This window comes from Hippoglossus hippoglossus, chromosome 11, assembly GCF_009819705.1.
Source record: "Hippoglossus hippoglossus isolate fHipHip1 chromosome 11, fHipHip1.pri, whole genome shotgun sequence".
Lineage (NCBI taxonomy): Eukaryota > Metazoa > Chordata > Actinopteri > Pleuronectiformes > Pleuronectidae > Hippoglossus > Hippoglossus hippoglossus.
Window position 1 is genome coordinate 14,300,197 of NC_047161.1, and position 25,185 is coordinate 14,325,381.

General features: G+C 43.6%; 1 protein-coding gene across 1 annotated transcript in view; it reads right to left on the bottom strand.

The window, feature by feature from the left end:
* csmd2 (CUB and Sushi multiple domains 2) overlaps window positions 1–25,185 on the bottom strand; it is a 242,841-nt gene that overhangs the window by 38,813 nt on the left and 178,843 nt on the right. Inside the window, exons 34-47 of the mRNA XM_034599719.1 lie at window positions 21,358–21,453; window positions 20,655–20,858; window positions 19,712–19,836; window positions 16,758–16,854; window positions 15,089–15,193; window positions 14,801–14,919; window positions 12,043–12,112; window positions 10,338–10,454; window positions 9,950–10,159; window positions 7,616–7,804; window positions 5,653–5,830; window positions 3,484–3,629; window positions 3,308–3,388; window positions 2,567–2,680 (exon numbers count right to left, since the gene is read on the bottom strand). Of these exons, the coding sequence (XP_034455610.1) occupies window positions 2,567–2,680; window positions 3,308–3,388; window positions 3,484–3,629; window positions 5,653–5,830; window positions 7,616–7,804; window positions 9,950–10,159; window positions 10,338–10,454; window positions 12,043–12,112; window positions 14,801–14,919; window positions 15,089–15,193; window positions 16,758–16,854; window positions 19,712–19,836; window positions 20,655–20,858; window positions 21,358–21,453 (1,851 nt within the window). The remainder of the gene's footprint in view (window positions 1–2,566; window positions 2,681–3,307; window positions 3,389–3,483; window positions 3,630–5,652; window positions 5,831–7,615; window positions 7,805–9,949; window positions 10,160–10,337; window positions 10,455–12,042; window positions 12,113–14,800; window positions 14,920–15,088; window positions 15,194–16,757; window positions 16,855–19,711; window positions 19,837–20,654; window positions 20,859–21,357; window positions 21,454–25,185) is intronic.

Genomic DNA, 25,185 nt, shown 5'->3' on the forward strand with positions numbered 1-25,185 from the left:
CTGGAGCTAGAACTGTTTGTGCCCAGTCTCCCAGCACAAGGGGAACCATTAACAGGGAAGACGAGCGCTGAGCATTGGTGTAGATTTGCAAAGGGAATGCAGAAGTGGGAAATAACTAGTAAAAGTACTTTATTACTGTACTTAAATACATTTTTTGGGTATCTGTACTTTACTCAAGTATTCTAGCATTTTATCACAAATGTCTGTATTTTCTACTCCTTACATTGGAAGAAAGTGAAAAATCAGACCAACAAAACATTTCCCATCCCTGTCCTTATTAAAATGGTCATTATATATCTTTTTTTGTATTATTTGAAGTAAGAGTGGTTTAATTTAAATAGATCTCAAACTACATGAATGTGACATGAGTTTCAGTTTGCACGGATAGAGTCGGTAGGACTGGCCTTCAGAGGGCTACGTTTTACTTTTATACTTTGAGTACATTTCATAGACTGTACCTTTATACTTTTACTCCAGTAAAGAAGTTGAATCAGTACTTATACTTAAGTTGTCTTGAACATGAGTATCTGAACTTCTACTCAAGTAAAGAACGTGTGCACTTCTGCCACCTATGCAGAAAAAGCATTCGACCGTCAATCACTGCCATTAAAATTCATATTTCTAAAAATGCTAACAAATTCTAAATGGAAACTTTCACTTGCTCATGTTCAGATGCAAATATCTGCAGTTAAAGTCGAAGCAGTCAAAAGGCAAACCTTTGCATACACAGGATTTTCCTTGCTCATTGTTTTTTCTTCCTGACTTGAATTATGACACTGCCAGGCTCCGCTCTGCCTCTCACTGGGTGGCCCGGGTACTTTGTTCCACATCTTCATTATTGGCCTATTCATAGATCCTCTTCCCCTCTCATTGCCCTCCTTCTTTCGCCTAACTCCTTTTTATCTCTGCTCTTTCTTCATCTCACGCTGAGAGCATTTGCATATTTTTCCTATTTAGCACTCAGAATTATCAAACTTTGCCAACTCCTCCTCATCTACCGCAAAAAACCCACAAACAGAGTGAGGCACATAAAATGACAACGGCAAAGCGAAATGGAGGAGGAGGAGGAGGAGGAGAAGGGGGGGGGGGGCGAGAAGCAGAAGGCATTTCAGAAACTTTGAAGCAGAAAACAACGTAGAGACCCCTTTATGCACCCACTTTCTCGCCCAGAGGAGAAGCATTGCACACGACATTCAGTGTTATGAGGATGTGTTGGGAACACCGCACTCATTAAGTCCTCTGGGACGATGATATCTCGGCATGCGGAGAGCACCGCGGCAGCCACCCTCAGCCTCGTGGGAATGAAGTATCATCCACGGAGATAGGAAGTGCTACCAAACTGATTTGTGGCAGCTGCTTCATGACTACAGGCGGAAAAAAGTCCCCACGGGAGGCAGATCAAAAAAAAAAGAAAAAAAAAGAAACTGCGACTAGAGTCTGTGATTAGATCAAAAATGATAGTGGCTACTTACAACCCTGCTGGAAATAAACAGATGAAGGGGATGTGTCACCTTTGCTGTGATGTATATGTGAAACATCATGACTTAGTGGTACCCTCTGATAAGATGACGGCATCTCAAGAGGCCTACTATTCTGCAAACAAAAAGCATTTATCCACTATGATGGGTCGTAATGTGCAGCTTAGAGAAGAAAGTGTTACTGTTTTTCAAGATCTAACTGTGCGACTTAAGGTGGAAATCTTTTGTTATATTTTTACATGCATCCATTCATCCAGGGGCCAATCCCAGTGGAGCGAGAGGTGCAGTACACCCTGGACAGGTTGCCAGCCCATTACTGGGTCAACATGCAAACAACCATTCACACCTACAGTCAACAGAGTCTCCGAGTGACCTAACCCCAGTCTGCAGAGTTATCGGAGAAAACCCCTGCAGACATGGGGGGAACATGCAAATGACATTTTACAACTTTACATACTGTTTTCATACTGGTGCAAATTCATCCCCACTGGAAATATTCTGCAAGAGAGACGACACAGACCCACACTATTACTGTGTCAGTTACATTCTGCGCCATTATGTTGTTGGGTCTAAATGGGCGTCAGTGGAGTTGGAGAGAAGACCAGGTCTCAACCAAGCCAAGAAGTTTAAAACCAAATTAAACCAGTAAAACAAAAACAATGTTTTCTCAATGTTTTAGTGTCTTTATGATCAAAAAAGATCTGAACTTATTAAATTGTCTTTACATGATGTCTAAAGGTGAATAATCTTTTAATTATTTACCATGTCGCATGAGCTAAAATCCCCAAAGTGAAGCCAAAGTGTCCTAATAGTCAGCTGAAGGCTGCTGAGGAGGTCATGAAACCCGCCTCCTCCATATTGGTGGACGGGACATAGACTAAATTATAAACATAGACTGACTCGCAATTGGTCGTGCACACATATCAGCCGGACGTTGCAAATGCACAAGATGGCAGCGTTCATGTCTGGGATATTTGGGCTTCAGGATGTGGAGACGCGTCATCCATCTTTATATTCAGTCGATGGTGTGAACAGGGTCTCTTGGATACGTTTATCTCAACTTCTCAAGCCTCAGGAGCTTCACTCACCATCACACGAGGGCGGAGGCCCCTCGAACTCCAAGTAGGTCCCCAACCGGCAGGTCAGGATGCTGTTTCCGCTCAACTGGTAGCCTGGAAGACATCTGTAGCGCACTATGTCACCTGAAGGGGGAGATGGAGGAGAATGAGGTAGATTCAATGACAAGTCAGACAAGGTGGCAACAAGCCAACATTTCTTGAGAACTAATCATGATCCATTGTGTGTCGGTGAAAGAGAAAGTTAACGGTGGAGAAAAGTACCACAATAAATCCCCAGTGGGAGTCCAATAGATGAAACACTATGTCTGTGTCATTGCCTTTGTGTCTCTGAATGATAATGAGTCAAGGATGCATGCAAATAAACAGATAAGGAGAATTAATCTCCATTGTCTTCCACAGGTGAGAATGAAAGCACTTGCCCCAAATCCCTGTAGCATTCTGATTATTTTGCCAGAACCATTCATTTATATACAGCTGCCTCAACTCCGTTGGTGATGTAGCCTTGGGTGTGCATTCAAACCCACTGGCTTATGGGATGTGTAGTGAAGTTGGGGCAAGGGGAACCTGTCGAAGCTGGAAGGTGAGGTGACAGCCGGATTAACTATTCAGAATGCTGCAATTCCACGAGTCAGGATTGGACCGGCGTCTCTTACAACAAAAATCAACTGAGCCTTGACAGCAGTGATTGCGTGTGTGTGTCCGTGTGTTGCGTGTAAATGTGTCTTTTTTTGTGACAGCATTCCCACCTACCAATTTTAAACTCTTTGCTGGCCATCAGGATCTCCGCATTAGGGATGATAGGGGGAGGCAGGCAGTACTGCAGTCTGTACGCTTAATGAGAGAATCAAAGACACGAGGCGAGTCAAACACAGAATATATATGAGATATCTTGTAGAAATAGGGATCAACCGAGATCATTTACATACCTTGATAGCTGATACGGAACAGTCCCCCCTTCTCTGTGTTACTCCGGAAACGTACCAGCACCTGATTGGACGTGCTGCTGGGCGGGTCGTTGGGCTCGCCGTCGGTAAACACCCCTAGTTTCCTGGCCGTCTCCTGCGGACCATCCCTTGAGGAAGAGAAAAGTCCCGAGTTAACTATAACTTCAAAAAATAACGATACTCTGGAGATGCAGCGATGATAACCACGGGCGCTTTCTGTCAACCGCCTCCGCTTAAGTGCTCGCTCGGTCTCTAACCAAACAGCACCTCGAGAGTCTGTGACGCATGTGAGAAAAAGCAAAACATGGCCACGTGCCAGACTGTTGTCAAGCAGCTTCCAGCGGAGGAGTGTAACCAACCTGCGTTCACTTCATCAAACCCAACGCAATTACATCGGGCTGCTCTGCGTGATTATGTTGAAATAAGGTAAAAAAAATTACAGATAAGCGTGGAATGACAGGTCTGGATTGTGCCGTTCCTGCTAACTGCCATCTGAGGAGAGTGTCTCTGAAAGCTGCGGCCCAGGCTTGGCAGTCCCCTGGCGTGGGCATGGCCGATTAAGCCAGCTCCCGGATTCCTGCCACAACCATTCAGCTTAAAAACCATCTGTCTTTGGCTGTCAGACTGGGTATGGGCGATTACAAGCAGCTCTGGAAACGGCTGGCTAGGGACCGCTGCCTGACAGCGCTGTGGCCAAGCCGCCATTACGGGGCCCATTTCCTTGGCTCAGTAGTTCAGTGGATAGATACAAAGCGGTGGTAACTGGGAAACTGGGGAACATCATGGTCGCCCATCTTGGCTCTGCGGGAGCTTGCTGAGAAATATCAACACAGTGGGGGCCGTTTATAGAAGAGCAGCAATCGATAGAAAGCGGATATTTTGGCTCGGTCGCCATGTCGACTTAGGGACTTAAACTCTCCGTGGACCAAAAATCTTCACACTGATTTTCTATAAGCAGCCCAATCTGCAAAACATAGATGTCACCCCGTGCCATGTGCACTTTTCATCCGAGTCAAGTTGCCAGGTTGGCTGGCACTCAGATCTCCGGTCTCACTGAGAGCTGGGACCTTTGGAGCGAATCCCGGGGAGAAGGGATCAACTGGGATTGGCAGCCATCATGCATGCAAAATCTTGTCTTAGCTCGCACATATGGGCGGCTCAGGCGTGCATTATGGAGGTGATGAGAGGAAGCTTGACTCCTCTATTCTCAGTTAGGCAAAAAATATATGCACACCTACCACATACCACAACATTTCCGCCAGATAAAAAAAACAACTCTGTTTGCCTCTGCTCTCTCCCACTCATGTACTGGAATTAAAGGAGAGAGGGGGGGGCAGGGGAATTAGAGCCGAGTTAACTGGACTCTGACTCTTTTCATACCATTGAAGAGAGGCTGACATGATGGAAAAAGCTGCAGGTGTAAAAGGTGTGAAAAGAATGAGTGGGCGCCAAGGACATCAATGATAAGGCATTACGAGGGTGATAATAACAAGAAAAATTAATTCCAAACAAATTAATGAACATGGAAATATTTCAATGAGACGTAAGAACATGAAGTACAAGGTTCAACATTTTGTCGAGATTGCCTGAAGAATTAGGTTTGACTGTTTTTAGAAAAACTGGCCAAAGAAAAGCATGCACTGTAAAGGGGCGCTGCATATTCATGTCTGCTGTATATGCTCCGATGAGGCAATGCTAACGTATTCATACTGTAATGCAAATTCATAATGATGCCATCGTGACGTCATTTACACCATGTAATGACAAATTCCTACAATGTGATCCTAAATTATTTTTAGAAACTTTTTTAGTGTCTGTAATGCAATAAGATGCAGATATACCATGGAAAATGCATTTTCTAACTTTGCTCAATGTAATTTTCTGACTTCTTCATGACATAAATGATGATTTGATATGGAATAATTTTTCTGATCAATATAAATTTGAATTTGTCTCCGTAGCCGGATAATGTGCAGATATATATTTGAAAATGTGTTTTTTGAAGCATCTTTTACTAATCAGCTGCCACATTTAAGGAGATATGAGTTCCGCAGACAAGTAATGTGGAGGTCGAAAATAAACACAGCATTTGATAAAATGAATTTCCGCCTTTCCAGCTGTCGACAAGCCCTGGGAACGGTATTTACTCACCAGACAGTGAGGAAGTCATGTGGCCCATGAACCTGCAGCAGGGTGAAGTTGAGTTTGATGCCAAAGCCAGAAGACACGGTGATCAGCCAGGAGCAGTCGGCTGAACTCGGATACTCCTCTGGGTACCCCGGGGAGAAGACGGTCCCGTTGTCAGACGTGATGTTCACACCACAGGGCACTGAGGGAGGGAGACAGTGTTAATAAATCAGTAGGCCAGGAATACAACAGGAACGTGATACACAATTCGGCTCCCATTGGACGAAAAGGGGGATTTTTTTTATTCTCTCTTCGTCTACTTCCCCTTCTCGGTGTCCCATTCCCCCTCTTCTTCACTCTTCCTCTAGTGCCCAGGCGCTTGTCTGAGCGTAAGATTAGCCAGTAAAGCTTGTTAGGAAGTGGGGACTTGGATAGAGTGTTTTGCTCAGATAAGGCCTCAACCCTTTCCCATTGGGGGGAGAGAGAGTGCAGAGATGAGTCGAGGGGTTAGTGTGCTCTGGGCTTTTGTGTTGTTTGTGTGTGTGTGTGTGTGTGTGTGTGTGTGTGTGTGTGTGTGTGTGTGTGTGTGTGTGTGTGTGTGTGTGTTTGCATGTGTGTTAGGCCTATGAAGAGTGGATATGCATGAGTAACAGGACAGGTAACAACTGCATGTCTATGTCAAATCTGACAACACTGGAACCTAACAAGCCCAGACAGGCCGGATATCCTGAGGTCCAGAAGAAAGTCCTGCAATCCCACGCAAACACAATAAAACATGCACACGCACGCACACACTAGGAATAAACCCTTAACCAGCCTCAAATCTACATGAATAGCAATGGCAACTATACTTATAACATTCCTGAAGAACTCAGGAGGTTCTCGCCAACTTAACGATTTACCAAGGCTAACACTTCCGCTGGCGCCCTTAGAGAAAGCTCACATTCACAGCGGTGAGGCAGGGGAAATCGGGAAGGAGTGGTAAGTAATCGCGGGAGTGCAGGCATCTCAAGCAGACCAGACGGGGCATTGAGCTTGACGGCATTCCCTTGGAACGCCAACGGGTAAGAGATCGTCGGCAGAAGAGGCAGCGTGTTTCATCCCCATGTTTCTCACTCAGGTTCCATGCATGTTCATGTAATACAGTTGCCTGTTGTAGCCCTGTCACTTAATTTGACGTGTGATTTGGGACATGTCCCTTCCCCGAACATGGAGGAGGTGTTGCTCATGAGTGCCATGTTTCTATATTGATAGAATTGCATAGATGATAATAGCAATAAACTGCACATTAAAACTACAGATAAGGTACCGCAATGTGATTAATAGTCTATTATCTTATATTATTTGCATATGTATAAAGATATTTGCTCCTGTACACACATAAAAACACATGAAATCACACACACATAGTGGCAGTAATACAAAAGAAAAAAATAGCAGTGGGAGAATAAACTACCTCCTGTTGCCTCTGTCATGCTGCCTTCTCACTCTGCTGCTCCCCCCCCTCACTCCCACTTATCTCCATTCTTGCCCATTCAAAGTTCCAGTGTCACGGCCATCACCTCCCTCTGTAATTTTGCCCTCCTTATTGAATAATCGACAGCCGGAGCGTGAGAATGTGGTTCAAGGACGAGGCCAAAAAAAGAAAGCGCACCCATTACTTTTCTTCTCAAATTGGGCCCTATTTTCTCCATCTTTTATTTGTCTCCATTCCTCTTTTGCACAGTATTGATTTTCATTGTGGAGTTCCTCGCTTCATTAATGGGGGATGATAATTCACTTTAATTGCATTATTCATAATAGATAATCATTATCTCCGTGGCTGGAGTTTGCACTAATGGTGTAATAGCTCAATACGTCCTAAACAGGAAGTTACTACGTTATTAGTTCAGTTCCGCAATAATGAGGCCGTTTAGATTGTATTTAGTGTTTAGATTATTTAAATGTTTTAACGCGGTTGCTTTAAGACAAACCTCGGATCTCTTACCTTCGCAGCGAGGGAACGGGTGATCCCAGTTGCGGGTGGTGCCATGTTCGCAGGTCAGGATGGAATGACCCATTAGTTGATACCCAGGCAGACACTCAAAGGAGATGGACTGGCCCACATTGAAGCCGGCGCCCACCACCACCCCGTAGCGGAAAGGCTCCGGATCGGGACACTCCTGTAGCTCATACGCTGAGAGAGAGAGAGAGAGAGGAGCAATTAGATCAGTTATTTTAAATCAGTCATCGATTTCCAATTAAGGCTGTAGACACTTTTATTACCCTCGCCAAGGAGGTTATGTTTTCACCCCTGTCTGTTGTTGTCAGTAGGGTGACGCAAAAACCACTGAACTGATTACCATGGAACTTGGTGGAAGATTAGACGTAATACAAGACATTTGAATTAGTCATATAGCCTTGTCAAATGTTGAGATCTTAATGTAGCATGGACAAGCAGCCCCCACTAGCCAATCAGATGTAATTTGAGTCGGACGTTTAGATCCTGCCCTCTCAGACACTCAGACACATACACACACACACACACAGACACACACACACACACACACACACACACAATGTTTCAGTGGAGATCCTTCGCCTCCTTTCACTTCCAACCAGCACCAGCGAGTAGGAGAATAAAACATCTGCTTTCTGCAGTGAAGCAAATCGCAGCATCGCTTCGAGTAGAGTTCAACTTGGGTGAACTTTGCATTAGCTTATGAGTAATTGGGCTCTAACACACAAACAGAAATGTAAAGGTTAAAATTTTCATATTCATTTTCTGTTATTCTATTGAGCATTTAAAAAAATTCAACATCGCATTGACAATTAAAGAATACAAATTTAGAAAATTGTATAAAATATTTAAATTTAAACTTTTTCATATTTCATACAGAAGATTGTAATGATAAGCTTCACACAGCAGTAGAATGTCCAATAAGTTAAACTTGGACACACAACAATCAAAAAATATTCCGCAGTTTTCTGTGTCCAAACGGCAACAAAGCAGATCCAGGGACTGACTGTTTCTAGCTTCCTACTGGTGGGATGATCACCATGGTTGCTGACCAGCTTTCTGATCCAAAATGTTGTCCCTGCACGAAGCCTGCGAGCAAATCACACAACCACCACTGATATTCCTCAACATAAATAAATATGTAAATATTCTGCTTCCACAGCAGCTGGACGTCCTCTATTTCTACTCTCCGTCTTTAATTCCCCTTCCCCATCTGTCTGTTGTTCTTCCTCCCTCTGCTCTGCCTCCCACTCACTTGTTCTGCCTCCTCCTCTTCCTCCTCAGACAGGATTTTTCAGACATGAAAAAAAGTTTTGACACGTGCCGGAGGAGTGTGTTGCAGTGATCACAGGCAGAGTGGGTCAATAATGCTTATACGTTTTTTCTTCCTCTATAGATACAAAAGCAGAGCAGGCAGCAAGCCTTAGAGAGCAAGGATATAAATATGACAAAAGGAATTGATTTCCCCTTGTCGGAGGTAACTCGTGCAAAAGTGGGAGTCTTATATAATGCAAATGTGACGCCACATTTATATGCTAATATACACATAATATAATTGCACAATGCTGCCTTTCGATTTGTCGGCTCGTTTGTCGAATCGCAAAACACAAACTTCGTGCGCCTGTTGCATTCGTGGACGAGGGCAATTTCCTCCTCGCAGCCATGCTGATATGCACTGACGCCTTTTATTGGCACATAGTGAGGAAATCTTTCAGGGGATCAACAGTTTTATATACAGAGATTTATAGATCTGGGGAATTTACTGGCTGTGTGGGCTGATTACTTTGACATAGTCAATTCGGCAGGCTAATTCAGTAATGTTATGGCTTTACATGACTACACCTCCCAGCGCAGTGGCATTAATAATACATAAGTGAACATGAAGGGGGTGAAAAAAGTTAAAACTGCCAGGGATTATATATCATTATGCTTTTAACAAGTCATACATCATCTCTTTGACATTGATGCTTAGAGTGAATATGTGATTTTCAGGGAAATAGCTCTGACCATTACAGTTACATTCATTGAACCACATTTCATTAAAGAGCATTTAAAGAAGCCAAAAAGCTCAAGTTGCACTGAAGAAATGACTAGTTTGAAGATGCTTTGCACAAGAAAATGACTAATAAAACTGATACTGCCTCAGCTCTGCAATTAGCAAAATTAAGTCTCGGTGATTATGATCATTATTATAAATATATATTAACAGAGTCTATTTTTCCGTCAGAGACGATCCACAGGCGGATCATAATTTCCTGTTTCTATCTCCGCAATCTTTTTACAGGAGCTTCGGGGGACGCTGCGTCATGTTGGGATTCTTACCCTGGTACTCGAACCTGAAACCCGGTTTGTTCTGCGAGTGGTCACTGTGGTAATATACTGAGGTCTCATGGGAGGTGGTGAGCAGGGAGGTGGGAACGTCCTGGCCGCTGAATCTGCCAATCACGGCGCTCGTATCGAGGGGCCCGTTGCGTATCTCAAGGAAATCATGGTTGGCCTCGGTGGAGAAGTTGAGGAACTGAAGGTGGGCTCCTGGAAAAGAAAGGCAATTAAATTCATGCTTTCCTTGAAATATCACTTAGGTAACTTCATATAAGGTACATGAATTTAGCCATATATAGTTTTTTACAACTACAAATGTCACAATTCAGGCTACAAGTAGTATAATTAAATGTTCTTGTGTGTGACAAGCTCCTCTCGTGACGCTCACCGAAACCAACTGGCAGGTAGATTCTCCAGGTGCAGTCGCTGTTGCTAGGGTAGTTGCCAGGGAAACCAGGACTGAGAATCATGCCCTCCATCTCCTCGCGGATTCCGCCACATTGCGCTGGCGGAGGGCAAAAAAAACCCATTTCATTAGCATCTGCTAACAGTCATTCTCTAAGATTAAAATAATTTTCTCAATGCAGTGCTTTGTTTAGCGGCAGCAGGCGGCCTGTTCACTTTACACCAGACAGAGAATCATAGTCTAATGTCAGATGGTTCAGTCTTAGATGAAGCAGATCTGAAATAGTGTGTAATTTTAAACTAAAGCAACAAAGCGTGTTAAAGCAAAGTTGGACACTAAAGTCTGAGGGAAGAAAATATTGAAACAAATAAACCATATAATATATTTTTTTAGGTGAGGTTGCATTTCTTGAAAGTAAGGTGAGACTGCAGCAATTCATTTTGATTGTAATAATAAAAACCTTTTATTTAAAAAAGTAGTTAAAGAACAATGAGGCTCTTGCTCCTCTACTTGATATATCAAAATTCAATACACTGCATCTTGTGCCTTTCAGTTTACATCACTGATGGATGAATACAATTTTGACTCTTGCAGATACCGAGTGAAAGAGGAGATGGGATCAAGAACGATGAAAAGAGCGAGAGATCACCAAAATTAAAAAAAGATGAAAGGATGCTGAATTAGCTGACGCGAGGAAATGAGAAAGTCGGGGCTACTGCAAGAACCCAACAAAAAGGCAAAGGCGGGAAGAGAGATTAAGAAACAAATGGGACAAACAGTTTCTGTAAGTCAGGGAGAAACCCACATGGAGGGAAGCAGAGTGACGCACCATTGTCTTTTCTGTGAGGAATAAACGAGGGGGTTAAATGTTACACTGTAGCAGCAGAAAAAAAAGAGCCCGAGGTAATCAGGAAACTGCTGATGCTTGTGAACGCGATGAATCTTCCCTCGACCCCAACCAATCACAGCCTGAGACTAACTAGGCAGTAGTAGGTTGTTCCAATAAGCGGAACCCGTTTGTCAAGGTGCTCGCACGAGGCAGCAGGAGAATGCTGAAGGAACCTAACGCGGTTAAATTTAGCACACTGACACAAGTATAAAGACTGCGTATAAAGATGGACGACAGGATCTGTTCCCCAATAGTGAAGCCGATGCGTCTCAATCACAACCTGGTGGCTGGCTGCAGTATTGGTCATAAATCCTACCTCCTCCACGTTAGTGGGTGGGGCATGGACTGAAATATAAAGTAAAAATACACTATAGTTCTTATCACTTCGTAGTACGTCCAAGTACTTCATTATTTTATGCTATGGAAATGTGGTGAAACTTGTGATTGGTCGAGCGTGTGCAACGGCAGGACCTCGATACTGTGGCCGAATGCTATTCTGCAGATTCTGGCACCAAATTTGCAAGATGGCCGCCTTTGTGTCCGGAGATATTTTATATGGCCGTCTTTATATACAGTCTGTGGTGTGAGCGATGAAACAGTAATGGAAAGATAAAACATATCTTTTTGATATATGTACCAGCTTGGCACTCCAATGATGCTTTTTATTCATAACATGAATGTCAAAAATTACAGTCTGTGCACTGGGACCTTGGCCTGTATGATGACTGAAATGAAAAGCGTGTGAAATGGCAGAAAAGCAAAAGGTGACGGGAAGAATGAAGAAAGTCTTTTCTTTACCGATGCAGAGAGGAGGCGGGTAGTTCCATCGCCTCACGGTTCCAGGCATACAGGTGATGTGCGAGTTCCCCTGTAACGAAACATCCGCACACAAACACATGAGACAAAGAGTGCAACAAAGAACAGGCTGGATTAATTAATTTGTTCTTCCCACTCTCGCTCATCTGTTGCTCTAATTATTTGAACCTGATGGCTGCCTCCACAGGAATAAATACGTCGACTAAATGACTGCATCCATCTGAAGTGACGGAGAACAACAGAGAGGCTGCATCACAGGCATATAAAGATGATCATTCAGAGGGAGGGAGAGATTACAGAGGAGTTTCACTGGTTGCTGTTGCTCTGCCAAAAAACAAGCAACAAAAACAGGCATTTAATGAAAGCTCTGGAGTTGACTTTCAACACAGTGAGGATTAAAAAAAAGGAAATAACATTTTGTTTTTAAATTCTCTAATCGAACATATTGGACTAACGCAGATGACCTTTAACGTCATAAAGAGAGGCAGGTATGGGCAATGAGTTGAGACCAAGTAACACTATTCTAATGTTCTATTTCTGATCAAATGCTGCTGCTGATAATGACCTCAGATACCGAGAAGGATGAGAGTTTAATTTCCTCCTTATCTCATCTACCGATATGTCCGTGGCGAGACTTTATGTCAGATGTGGCAATTTATCCTTGTAGAATTTCTAGCGGCAGAGAGTGAAAACCAAGAAACCTTCATAAAAAAAAAGAACTTTCTACATTTAAGAGTTGGCTTCCAACTTTCCTTTTCGATAAAGCTTATAAATGGAGGCGGCTCAGGTCTTGGACCAGCTCTTAGTTATGCTGCTATAGGCCTAGATTGTGGGGGGGGCTTCTTCTTCCTTCTCTCGCTCTTCATCACATTAATCATTCATCAACACAGGATTGCGGACTTGATTTCTTCCCCGGAGTCCTTGCGGATTATGATTACATATAGATTGTTAAACTCAATAAACAACATGCCTGCCCACATACAATTACTGGCCATGCCTTTATCATTACAAATGTCACTGCTGCTCTGCCTTCCATTCACCCCCTACCTTCCTCTTTATCATAACATTCATTCATTTGTATAATCTCATTAAACATTGATAAAGCTCCCCATTAATGTTTGACACTGTCTTTCCTCATGAATGTTTTAAAACGGCGTTTCCCATTAAGTATCTATATTGTGACTGCCCACCATATTCTAATTTGTCCCGCCACAGTTTCATATTCAACCAAAACACGTTTTACACTTTTTGCAGCGTGGTCGCTCACGCTACCGCAAACTACCGTATGCTCACGCTGTGGTCCATAATGCTTTTACCGTCCACGCAGACAGTCAGACCTCATTGTTTTAGCTGCAGTTGTGGCATCAATGTGTTATTTTCTCTCACCTGAGAACTTATCTTTCGCTCTTTAGTCTCTGTACCTGTCAGAATCTGAAACCATTGCACCCACATCACCACCAGAGATTTAATTAATTCTGTGGTTGATGTGATCAGTTACACGCGATTTCACTTCAGTCTGCCCTGGGACAGGGAGCCCTCACGTGTGACTCTCTGAAGTTCCTACATTTGTTTTCCAATGTAAAAAAGTGTTTAACCTAGTCAGGTGTGATTTGTACATATTTGCAATACAAATAAAATGTGATGTAGGATTTGCTATGCACAGCGATAACGCCACCTGAGAGGGCTCAAAATAAAATCTTTGATGGAGGTCAGGATGATAGGTGTCTTTCCATTATCACAAATTTTAAGTGTGAGGTAAACACAAATTTGAAATCATCCCCTCAAACCATATTTTACGAAACAGGCTTCATGCCTCATCTGTACCGTAATTTATCAAAACATGCCATCGTAGCCTTTGGACAAATATCTGTAACAATTAGAACAAGCTAAGTAAAACTGGTGAGTGACACAAACCAAACCTGGTATTTCTGCATGAGGACATGCAGTGAGGGCTGATGGGAACACACAGTCCCGATACGCTTTGTAATGCAAAACAGAGAGGGACCGAGAAAGTTTTTGTAAACTGCTGCATCCAATGTGCTCCACAGATGTCACCATGGTGACAGTGGAGGCACTGGAGGACGTGCGGGATACAGTCAAACTTGGGATGCTGAGGCGAATTCTGAGTTTCTAACAAACCGGCTCCCCATCCCATAAATTATAACCAACATATGGCAGCTACCTGTCTAGTTACCCATCCTGTCTTTGGAGGAATTTAGGAGGAACACTGTCACGCATCGTTACATCCAGGTAGGATGACAAAGACGAATCGTGACACATCATCCCTTAATCTGTAAAACCGCACTTGACAATTTTCGCAAAAAAGAACACTGAGCTCAGCACATGCTCATCTCCTGTCTGGTGCCTATTAAAGCTGAGGTCAGGGTACTGCAAATGTTATTGCAAATATGTTTACACTGATTTCATCACATTTACATAATCAGAGCGTAAAGTTCACTGAGGCTTAAAAATGAAAGGATAACTTCCAAATAAACTTCTCGAGAAGAAGCTGTGAGTTATCTGGCAACGTGCACTGGTCCGCCCAGTTTACCTGAGTTTCTTTGACATTTTGCTTTATTCACTGCCGTTTAAAAAAAAACGTGATCGCTGCTCGGGGAGATAACTGACAAGAGGGAAATGTGACAGGAGCCGCGGCGACAAAGGCCAGAAAGGGATAAACATCGCCGTGGTTTTTATGGTCACTTATGACTGAACCGTATCTGCAGGTGGCAGATGTTACCTGTAGAGTGTATCCAGGTTCACACTGGAAAGACACCACGTTATTCATCTGGAGACGCTCCCCGACTTTGATGCCGTTCATGGGAACCACAGGCTCTGGGCAGTTGGTCAGAGACACAGCTGAGGGAGAAAAAGGACACATCAATATTAATAGTAACGGACTTAAATATGACAAAGCACACTGCAAAATGTGGAGAGGGACACAAATCTGAAATGTCCTTCTCCTTATCCCATCCTCAGGCTGTTCATATTTTTGTATCAGGTGGTTAGGAACCGCTTTTTCACTTACTTTTGTATTCCAGCCTGAATCCGGCCGCAGACACACTGATATCAGAGAAAAAGTGCAGGTAGAGTTGGTTGGAGGTGCTGTTGAGAAGCGCTGGAACCGTGGTGCCTTGGGGAGAAGATTAATAGTTGAGTTTAGCGATGATATGCCACTGCATCGGCCGGCCACAACTAAGTGTATAAACTACTGGCAACAGCTGAAAAGGTGGTTCTTTTTGCATTTACCGATATAAATGAGTGTGTGTGTGTGAGAGTGTGCATACAGAAAATATGTATTCATGAATGATTGTGTAAAGGTGCATTAGGATATTTGGGGGAGCAGATGCCAAATGGAAAATGGTATGACCTTCTCGGCTTGAACACAATTCAATTCCATTGTGTGGGTTTGTATTCAGCTGATAATAGTAGGCAACAAATATTCATCCAAAAAAAAACTGAAAAGAAAACACAATCCCACAGTAACCATCGCATTATACAGATATGACCTAAAATTGGTCGTTAACTCAGTCTTGTCATTTCTCTTTCATGCGTTTTGCTTCAGGGTTTGTCTCACATTTACTTCTGGTCTGTTTCCAAGAATAAACAAAAAAGATGAACTCCCTGTTGCCTTGTTAGGAATGAGAGTAAGTCAGATACTGTGAACAAAATTCTCTTTTCTGCAGTTTGGGCATTGAAATAATTTGTATATGTGTATTGTGTTGTGATGATGGTGTTGTGAACAATAAGTACAATATGCCTGTTATTCACGGGACAAATGTGAGAAGGACGAAATCAGAAACTCAAACCAACTTTTAATGTTGCTGCCACGATGAATTGTGGGACGGCATTATTCTCCTTTCCTTTCATAAAGGATGGTCCAAAGTTCCCTTTGCTAAAGGAGATAAGTTAGGAAGCACTGAAGCTCCTGTCCTTATCATTCAGAGAACGCGAACAGCTGTTATCACTGCTGGAATATTTCCGGGTCATTTCCCTCAGTTAGGAACCTTCCGAAGCCAAATGGACCATTCCAATGCACCCCTAGTTTGACGGTGTAGTGAAGCAGCATGGGATCATGGGAGTGATTGTCTCACCATCATTTGCGGTTAAAAGTCTACCTGACAGGACATGTTTCACGGATGAGGTAACGTATTCAAATTGTATTAACATTACACAGCAGGTCCTGAATAATTGTGATTCAGCTATCACAAGGAAAAAACCTCAGACTGACTAAGAGTGTGTTTTTCCTACATAGGTTTCCCCTGTTTTTGATTGTTGCAGAGACGGACAAAGCCGTGAGTCAAGCAGATATAACGCAATTAAAAGGCGATCAAACTGAAACAAATCACAAAATGTGGTATTTCTCTGAGCTTGAACATTGTTTGAAACATTTTGGATAACATAAGAACATAAGTCAAGGTCGAGTCATTTTTTTATGAAGAATCACATCTTTAAACGCTCTGAATCTAATTCAGTACCGTCACGAGTGAGGCTCCCATTTTTTAAACACCGTGCGCACCAGTTAACAAAATGCAGCGTGAGCTCCACGTCCTAGATGCTGCTCGCTGACAGCTGATTGCACTATGAAGTTGCTTTTGGCAGAGAAGCGCTTTTTCCAAAATGTGTTTCATGTCTAAGATTAAACACATGCAGGGGAAATAAAACTCACACGAACAGACGCATAAACACGGCAGTACCTGAGAAGCTGCCAAGCATGGTGTCAGTGTTGTCTCCTCCGTCAAACACCTCCAGTGAATCCCAGTTCTGCTCGGTGACAAAGCTGATTACCTGGATCTGAGGAAAAGGAAGACACAGAGGGAACGAGGGGACGCGGGAGGAACACAATTAGTGACAAGTTGAGGCAGGAAAAAAAAATGACAGAAAACATCCGAACTGTAGAAGGATGGGATTTAGTGACACGAAGGATAACAATAAATTCAAGAGTGTGTTTGTGTAGGAAAACCGAAAACATTAGGTTGAACGGTGGAAGATCAGTGAGTGGGAGAAGACGGTATGTGAGAAAAGGGGCCTTGTCTCGACGCTAACAAAACTAACTCCTTGTTAAAATGTTACAAAATCCCCCATCACGACAAAAGATACTTCTGTTTGCGAAACAACATCCCAAAGTCATCAAAGCCACGCAGGACTTTGCAAACAGCAAAAGTTCATAATTCTCGGAGGAATACAATAGAAGTCGTTTTGCAACACATGTCTTGCTTTCTTTGCTTTTATGAAAGCACCCTGGAAAAGGCTCTGTTCATGTGGTGGGCACTGGGTTTTGCAAATGAAGAAAACCATAGGACAGCTGCAGAGAATTTTGAATATTCTTAAAGGAGCGGCAGGCTCGGACTTTAACTCAGACTCTAACAACTGCTACCTCTGTTGGGAAAAATATGTCTGAAAACTTGTGTTCGGAGAGTTTGGGAGTTTGCCTTTCACATATGAGAACGGAGCGGGAGCTTGGTCGGGTCCGACTCGTGCACAACAACAGGAAAAATGTCCAGAACAGTCATGTGGGGGGAGGGGGCTGGGTGAAGCGTGCAGGAGGCAGGACATGACGTAGAAATCCCACTTTTGAGGCCACGTGTTTCTTTCTTTATGGTACATGCACCAGCTTTGGCCTTTATCTCAAAAAGCTCTTAAATCTCATTGGCTTTCCAGGTTTACATCTGCGTCAGAGTAGGACACCTCTTTTTCCTCTTCAGTGCATGTGTGAAAGCAGCTCACACTGTTAGAACAAGACTCGGGTTGGATGGAAACTTGTTTTTGCTGTGTGACAAATTAAAGTGAATGTGTGAAATGAGGCTACAATGTGCCATCTACTACATCTCTGTCCTCCGCATTTAGCTACAGTTCATCCATTCTGGCATTGTATGTGTCCTCCTTCGTTCTTTCACTCTCTCCAAGCCTCCCTTTCCGTTCCCTCTCACCAGCTAATCCATTCCTCGGCCCTCTCCTCTACCTCTGACGGTAATAGATCGGATACGAGCCAATTAAAGGGGCGGTCGGGGGCCCCGGCGCATCCCGGGGAGACGAGGCAGATCACAGATTGATCTTTCATTAAGGGGGCCGTGGCAAATGTGCCGGCGAGGCACCTCACTCCTCTAAGTTCTCTTCTGGATCTCGACACTTTGATCTAATGTGTCTCCGCTCGCTGGTAGAAACAGCGAGGGAGACACAGAGAAAGCAAGGGTGAGGGTGTGAAACAGATGAGGTGGAGGAGGAAAAGTAGGGACGAGGAGGATTCATCTTCAAAGAGTATTGACAAAACAAAAAAAAACAGCAATCCCTCAACGAACACCTCGTATTTAAGCAGCACAAGCAGGGAATGTGTGTACCTGTGTGTGTAGTCACAAATCACCTCCAAACCTTTACCTCCGTCTGGTGTATTACAGTGTTTGAATTTACATAAAATCTCAGTTCTTATTGTTCTTCTGTTTCACCCCCTAGCTGTTGCGTTGTGTGTTGCGCAGCATGCTAAGCGCGCCTACGGGCCACCTCGCATATTTGACCTGCAAGGACAGTCAGCTGAGGTGGGGGAGCTAATAGCTGAGGGACGCCACTGAGGTCATTAGCCAGAGAGGCTGAAGCATAAGCCTAAAACCTTTTTTTCCGTCAGGCAGATCCACAGGGACCCCGACCGGGTTCCTGGTGCAGTTCCATCACACACGCATCAAAGAATAGGAAAATGCAAACTGAATTAAGTCCCCAGTTCGAAAAAGTAAAGTAATTCAAGAGGCAATTATGTACAAATTTATTTCAGGTTGGGCAATCTTAACTTTCTGGTATAGTGATCTGCCAAATTAAATTCTGAGCCACTGTGAAGTCTATAGACTATCATTTAGCAGCTCCCCTGTACCCAGAGAACTGTAAATGCTGTACTTTGACATAATGTCGGTAGCGCCGTTAATTGGATGCAGAGCTGTAGTGGAGACGGGTTTAGGTAAATAAAATTGGTTAATTCCTTTAAGTGTCTGACCAGAGGCCGTTTTAACTCATATCTGTTAGAACTGGACCCAAACGCAGACATACGCAGAAAAAGCAGGAAATGCGGGAACAAATATTTCATCCGAAACCTGGCTTACACTAAAGAGCGCTGGTAAAATAACATAGGCAATCCAAACAGAGCCCAACTAAACAGACAACATAGACAGGGATAGCTGAAGACCGGTGAAACACATCGGGACAGGGGCAGATGATCATAAGGGCAGGAAACAGGACAAAGACAGGAAGCAAAGCAGTTTTAAAATAAAAGAGGAAAGAAGTGGACTTAAAGTGCAAGCAAAATAAATGCAAAGTCCAAATGAACAAAAGAAAATTCCACAAATGAGGAGATTCTGAGACTGTAACAAATGTAAAAGTCCAAAAGTCCTCCAGGCTACATCCAGACTACTGCATTTTTGTTTGAAAATTGTGTTTGTACACAGATTGCTCAGATAATAGCTGTTCTCCTACGCAGTCGTGTGGACGCCAGGTGTATCCATGGCGTTTGATGCTTTTTCAAACAAAAAACGCAGTAGAATGGATGTAGCCTTAGAAAAGCAGGCTTGGGGTTTGGATTTGTCAGAGGATGTAAACGATTTACACTTTGCCATGAACGCGGATGAATCACATCTGAAAAACCGAGAAAAATAAACTCTGTGGAGCAAACCTGGATTCCTGATCCTTCGGGAACAGTGATCTTCCACACACAGTTGAGGCTGTTGAGGTACGGCTCGGGAAAACCAGGAGATAAGATCGTCCCAGTTCGATGGGTTAGATTTCCTCCACATGGAACTGCAGGGGGGAAAAAAGAGAGGAGAGAAGATGTGAGTCGTGTGAACAGCAGCACATCATTTATCTCAGCTGCAGACTGCAATGTACAAATACACAGAGAGTAAAATTAGGTGCATGCATACAAGCACAGATCAGTTTGCACAATGAATTGAACATTAATTAATCTTCAATTGAATATTCTTCCTCAAACCTACAGCAGACGTGACTCTGCGAGGACAATCTAAATCGAGCACAGGGAAATGTAATTCTCCTTACCTGGAAAGAAAAACTAAACCGAACTTAAATCATTAAATCTCGACCCGGATAGAAAACCTCTTCCTGACTATACGCACCACATCCGATCCACCTGTCCGTGCGAGAAACATGCAAATCACGCAGACATCTTCCCAGCGTGTTCTGCACATTTACACATCTGGTGACCGTGTAGGAGCATCTGCCACAGCTGCGTGTCGAGTGTGTGTGAGAAAGTGTGTGTCTCTGTATGTAAATGTGGATCTCGCCATATGTGTGTGTGTGTGTGTGTGTGTGTGAGACCCTCAGCAGTGCCTGCTACCTACGTGCTGCCTGGCTGCATCTCGCTGTGTTAGCGACAGGTGCTGGCTGGCAGCCCACATCTGTCTCGGCCTAAGATTTTTATACTCAACGAATCAGTTTGGAGATGGAGAGATGAGACATTGCAAGAAACAAAGTAAAAGAAACACAGCCTTGGGAATGCTTGTGTGGGTTTGTGTGTGTGTGTGTGTGTGTGTGTGTGTGTGTGTGTGTGTGTGTGTGTGTGTGTGTGTGTGTGTGTGCGCGTTTGAGTATTCATGTCCTACCTATGCAGCTGGGTATGGAGCTGTTCCACTGCGCCAAGGCATTGGGAACAGTTAAACATTCGATGGCGCTCGATCCCTCCAGCATATAACCTGGACTGCACTCAAAGCGGATGGCGGCGCCGGCAGCAAAGTTGTTACCCATGCGGCGGCCATTCCGAGGCTCAGGGACTGAGCTGCACTGGGTGGCACTGGTCCGTGGCACAGCTTCGGAGAACCGCAGGGAAAGACAGGTTGATTTGATCTTGAGCACCATTTTTCTAATATAAAAAGCTGTTTTAAAAATTGCTTTCTTAACAGTTTATTCTGCGTAGGGTTTACTATAAAAAGCACTAATTTATCAGCGTCAGTTTGATCACAGGATGCGCCAAAACAATTAACACAAAATATGATATTCAGCTTCTCTTTGCCTTCTGGTTCCTTCAGCTTACTTACAATAAAATGCAAAAAACAAATTAATTAATTATTCAAGAGAAAAGTCCCTCTGAGGCGAATAGATGAACCAGGGAGTTCAAGCACAACCATATCAAAAGACTGCCATCCTTCTACAGTGTTAATTCTCCACCACACACATTACTGCTGAACCAGTGGATGAAGGTGAGTGCAGAGAGGAGCTGGGGCTGTTAGAACAAAGGATCTCCAAAAGAAACCGGGCAGCATAGGGTTTGTTTGTCTGTGTGTGTGCTTGTGTGTGTTACACACTTACCCTGGTACACCAAGTGAAATCCTTTGGAGGTGGACTGGCCTTTGGCGGTGAAGCGGATCAGGATTTGATTGGTGGTTGCTAATGGCAAAGACTCGCCTGAGATGGAGACAAAGTTCGTTTTTTTTTAACAAAGTGCTGCCTTTAGTTTCTATTCATGTGGACACAAAGAAATGCGTTTACTTACCATATATCATCATTAATGCCGTTAACTAACAGATATTCTCCTGATCGGTCAAGTATGACGACATTTAATAATGATAATATCTTTATATAAAGCGATTCTCAAAACAGTTACAATATATAAACAAAGAAGTCAAATAGAAAATTTAAATAAATTGAAACACAGACGTAGATGAATAAATAAAAGAATAAAAACACTTCACATGAAAAATGTCCATGTGACGGTCACTGATCATTTAGTGACTCTGTGTCCAGCATGAAAATTGAAAAATGCAACAGAGGAAATCTGCGTGTGATTGAGTGGCTTTTCAATTCAGCATGCTTACAAGGCATGTAACAAGAACACATCAAAATATTCAAATGCATGATGGTTATTAGGATTAGTCTTTTTTTTTTTTTTCAGATAGGACCATGTGCTTATCGTCCAACAATTTCCCTCAGCGACGTTGAAACCTGACCACAGTCAATCTGTGAAAAGTCACGTTCGGGGGAAAAGAACGAGCCTCGAATGTTTTGCAAACTCACTTTCCTGTTCTTGCTTTCCTCAGCTCTGAAATAGATTTTCTGTTCATTTATTTTTTACTTTCAAACCTTGACTATTGTAACTCGCTACCTCAACCTCCCTGTTAACCAATCATTACGGGAGAACCTGCTGCTGCTATTAAAATGGTGCGGCAACGCTTCTAAGTGCTGCGGAACCGCCTGCAGAGATAACACCTCCCCTCTATTTGCGTGACATATACAGAATCAAATTCAAGGTTGGACGTATAACACCTGCTGTGTAAGGCTCTCGGCAATCAAGCCTCTGCTTACATGGAGCGGAGGTGTAATAGCACACCGTACAGGCAGGACTGAGGTCACCTGACCGGAGCTTCGCGGCCGTCCATCTGTCAAAATTATAGAGCGAGCGCGATCGAGTTTTGTTGCCGCAGCATTTCAGCCGATAGTCAGTCAACCATTCGGGAGCGAACGCTGCTTTAAATGGGATCCGAGAACTTGTTTGCGCAGACGTGTCCTTCAGTAGCGTCTGTTCGATCTGTGTGTGTGACGTTTGTTTTTCAGACTGAATGTAAAGCATTCTGTGAGGTTTGCTGCATGATGCTAAATTTATGACAACTTACTGGGAGATTCCGTGGTTCAGTGCTTTTCATGACTGCTTTTTAGTTTACTACAGCACTATTCCTTAAAGGACATCTCTGACCATAGATAAAATATAGAATGGTGCTCAGGGCCTTCGCAAGGCCCGACATTCCTCTTATGAAACCAGATTTAAATTGACTACATCCAAATTTCTATTTGGATCCGGACCAAATTTCACACATACATAAATACCAGTCCCCCAAACATGTCTGATTTCATTTATATCCATGATTTATTCTCTGAGAAAACAATAAAAATGTTGCGAAATTGTCTGTTAAAGGGAAATAAAATACATCCTTCCACCAGGTTTCATGGAAATCTGCTCAGTTGTTTTTGCTTACATACAAATAAACAAACAAACCCTCAAACCACCCAAGGAACACATGGACAGGGGTGAAACCTGAGAGAACTACACATTCTCAGAAAGAGAATATGTTGTTACTGGGTTAGTGTATCTAACCAAACAGTGGTGTTCGTCTGTTGGGCCATTTTCTGTTTTTTTTATTGGGAGTTGTGTAGTTTTTGTGTAACCCAGCTCAGGGCCCTAAATCCATGTGTCTACTCAATGCTGGGATGAAAACTACCCAATCTGTGTAGGGTGTGACATTACTACTTTTTAATTATCCTAACCAGTTTAAGTGTTCAAACCAAAGAAAAACCAATGCGGTCTTCCATCTTCCTGTGGTGGAAAACTATTTGTTGACTGACGAGGAGCGTGATCCGAGGTGAGGGCGTCTCCGTCCTGCTGTCAGCGTGCTGCTGGCTGACTGTCATTACTCTGTGTCTGTTTGCTGTCGCACTGTAGTGGGAGGCGGACGTGAGTAAATCCAGAGGCAACAACTGTGCGTCAGCCTTTGTGTGTCAGCGAGTCCGTCCCATCCGTGCATATATTTTTTTGGGGGGTACTTGAATATGCGCATTTTTAAGAGCGGTGTCCTTAGATAGCACCGGCAGCACGAGACGCGTCACCGCCAGATTGTTCAGAGTTCGTCCGTCTGATCCCCGAGGCATGCTGGGTAGCTTATTAAAGGAACTCCTTGCTGCGTGCTGTCGTGGTGATGGCGTTTCATAATTCGCTCTGCAGCAGGTACACCCGTCGACGCTGATCAAACACGTGTCAGCGTGTAACTTATCAACCCCTCTGGCCGCTCTCCAGCCCTGAGCCACTTTGCCCTTAAATGATCCACCACGCTGGAGTATGAAAGGCTTCACGAGGACCGAGCGGAATTCATCGTCGGAGTTCAGCGGCAGTTTGCACTGATTCACGTATGGCAGTCACGGGGAGCAGTGTGAGGGATTAACACTCAAGCTGTTAAACCACAGTTTTTTAAGACTTTTTTTTTTAAAAAGCCCAGCAGGGATTTCAGGAAGTGAGTTTTACATTTTATGAATATACATGTTTTTTTGCATTTATTCAGCAGCATGCTCACGCTGAGACAAAAGTACCAAAAATTCAAATTAGCAATAGAAGTGTTCAAACTTAAATAAAGTGGAATGAAAAATGGACTGCGCAGTTACTTTTGATGGCAGAGTGAAAATTGCTGTTTTTTTTTTTTTTTAAATCACTTCAAAAATTTGCATTTAGATAAGTCTCCCTTGATTTCTTGATTCAGTCCCCCCCCCCCCACACACACACACACTACCTTTCTTTTCTAATTCCCACCTTTTATCGTGCATTTATTCTGCTCTTCTTTTTCCCTCTCACTGTTTTCTGTTCGTCTCTGATAACTCACACTCATTTCCTTTTCTCCTCAACAGACATGGACGTGCTGAAAACATAATGTTTAAGGTGATCTGCTTTTCAAGGTCAGTGTTAACAACAAACTACATTAATGTGATTTACTGTGTCGACGAATAGCATCCTGTCGACCACTGAAATGCTCATTACCTGGCGATATGTTTTACTACATGTAATCACGGCTCGTGCAATATATTCAGACTGAGTGGGTGTTTTTTCTTTATCAGCTCACAGACGTGTGGAAATTGATTTGCGAGTTTCAATGCATCTGCAGAGTAGGGGCAGGCGCACGATTCGGGACGATGCCTCATCTATGCTAGTTACACCTGCGTGCACTTCTTCAGCCACAGTGTCTGTGTGGGCTAAACGTGTCTCTCCCCTCGACCAAAGTGCGCCCCCGCTCCACGCTGCCACGCCTGGTTAGGGAGCTCCGTGAACCTGCCACCAGGATTCTGCAGTTAATATGGCATCCTGTTTATTGAGCTGTAAACTGGATTTTCTCAGGCTGCCCTGGACACAAACCAAAGTAATCATTTTGCGTTTGTCGAGCCTCGGGGCTGGGGGCGGGCCGAGATGAAGAGCCGGCCCAAAAACTTGCACGCTCTTTAAACACTGAAACCCCCCCCCCCCGCTCGCGCTACGTCTATTGTGACCCAATCTGCACAGTTGCGGCATTTATCACATCCATGCATCCGCGGTTTTACGACACCGTTGGAACAGAACGGATTTGCTCGCCCTCACTCTCTCACTTTTAACCTTGCGACTGCTAC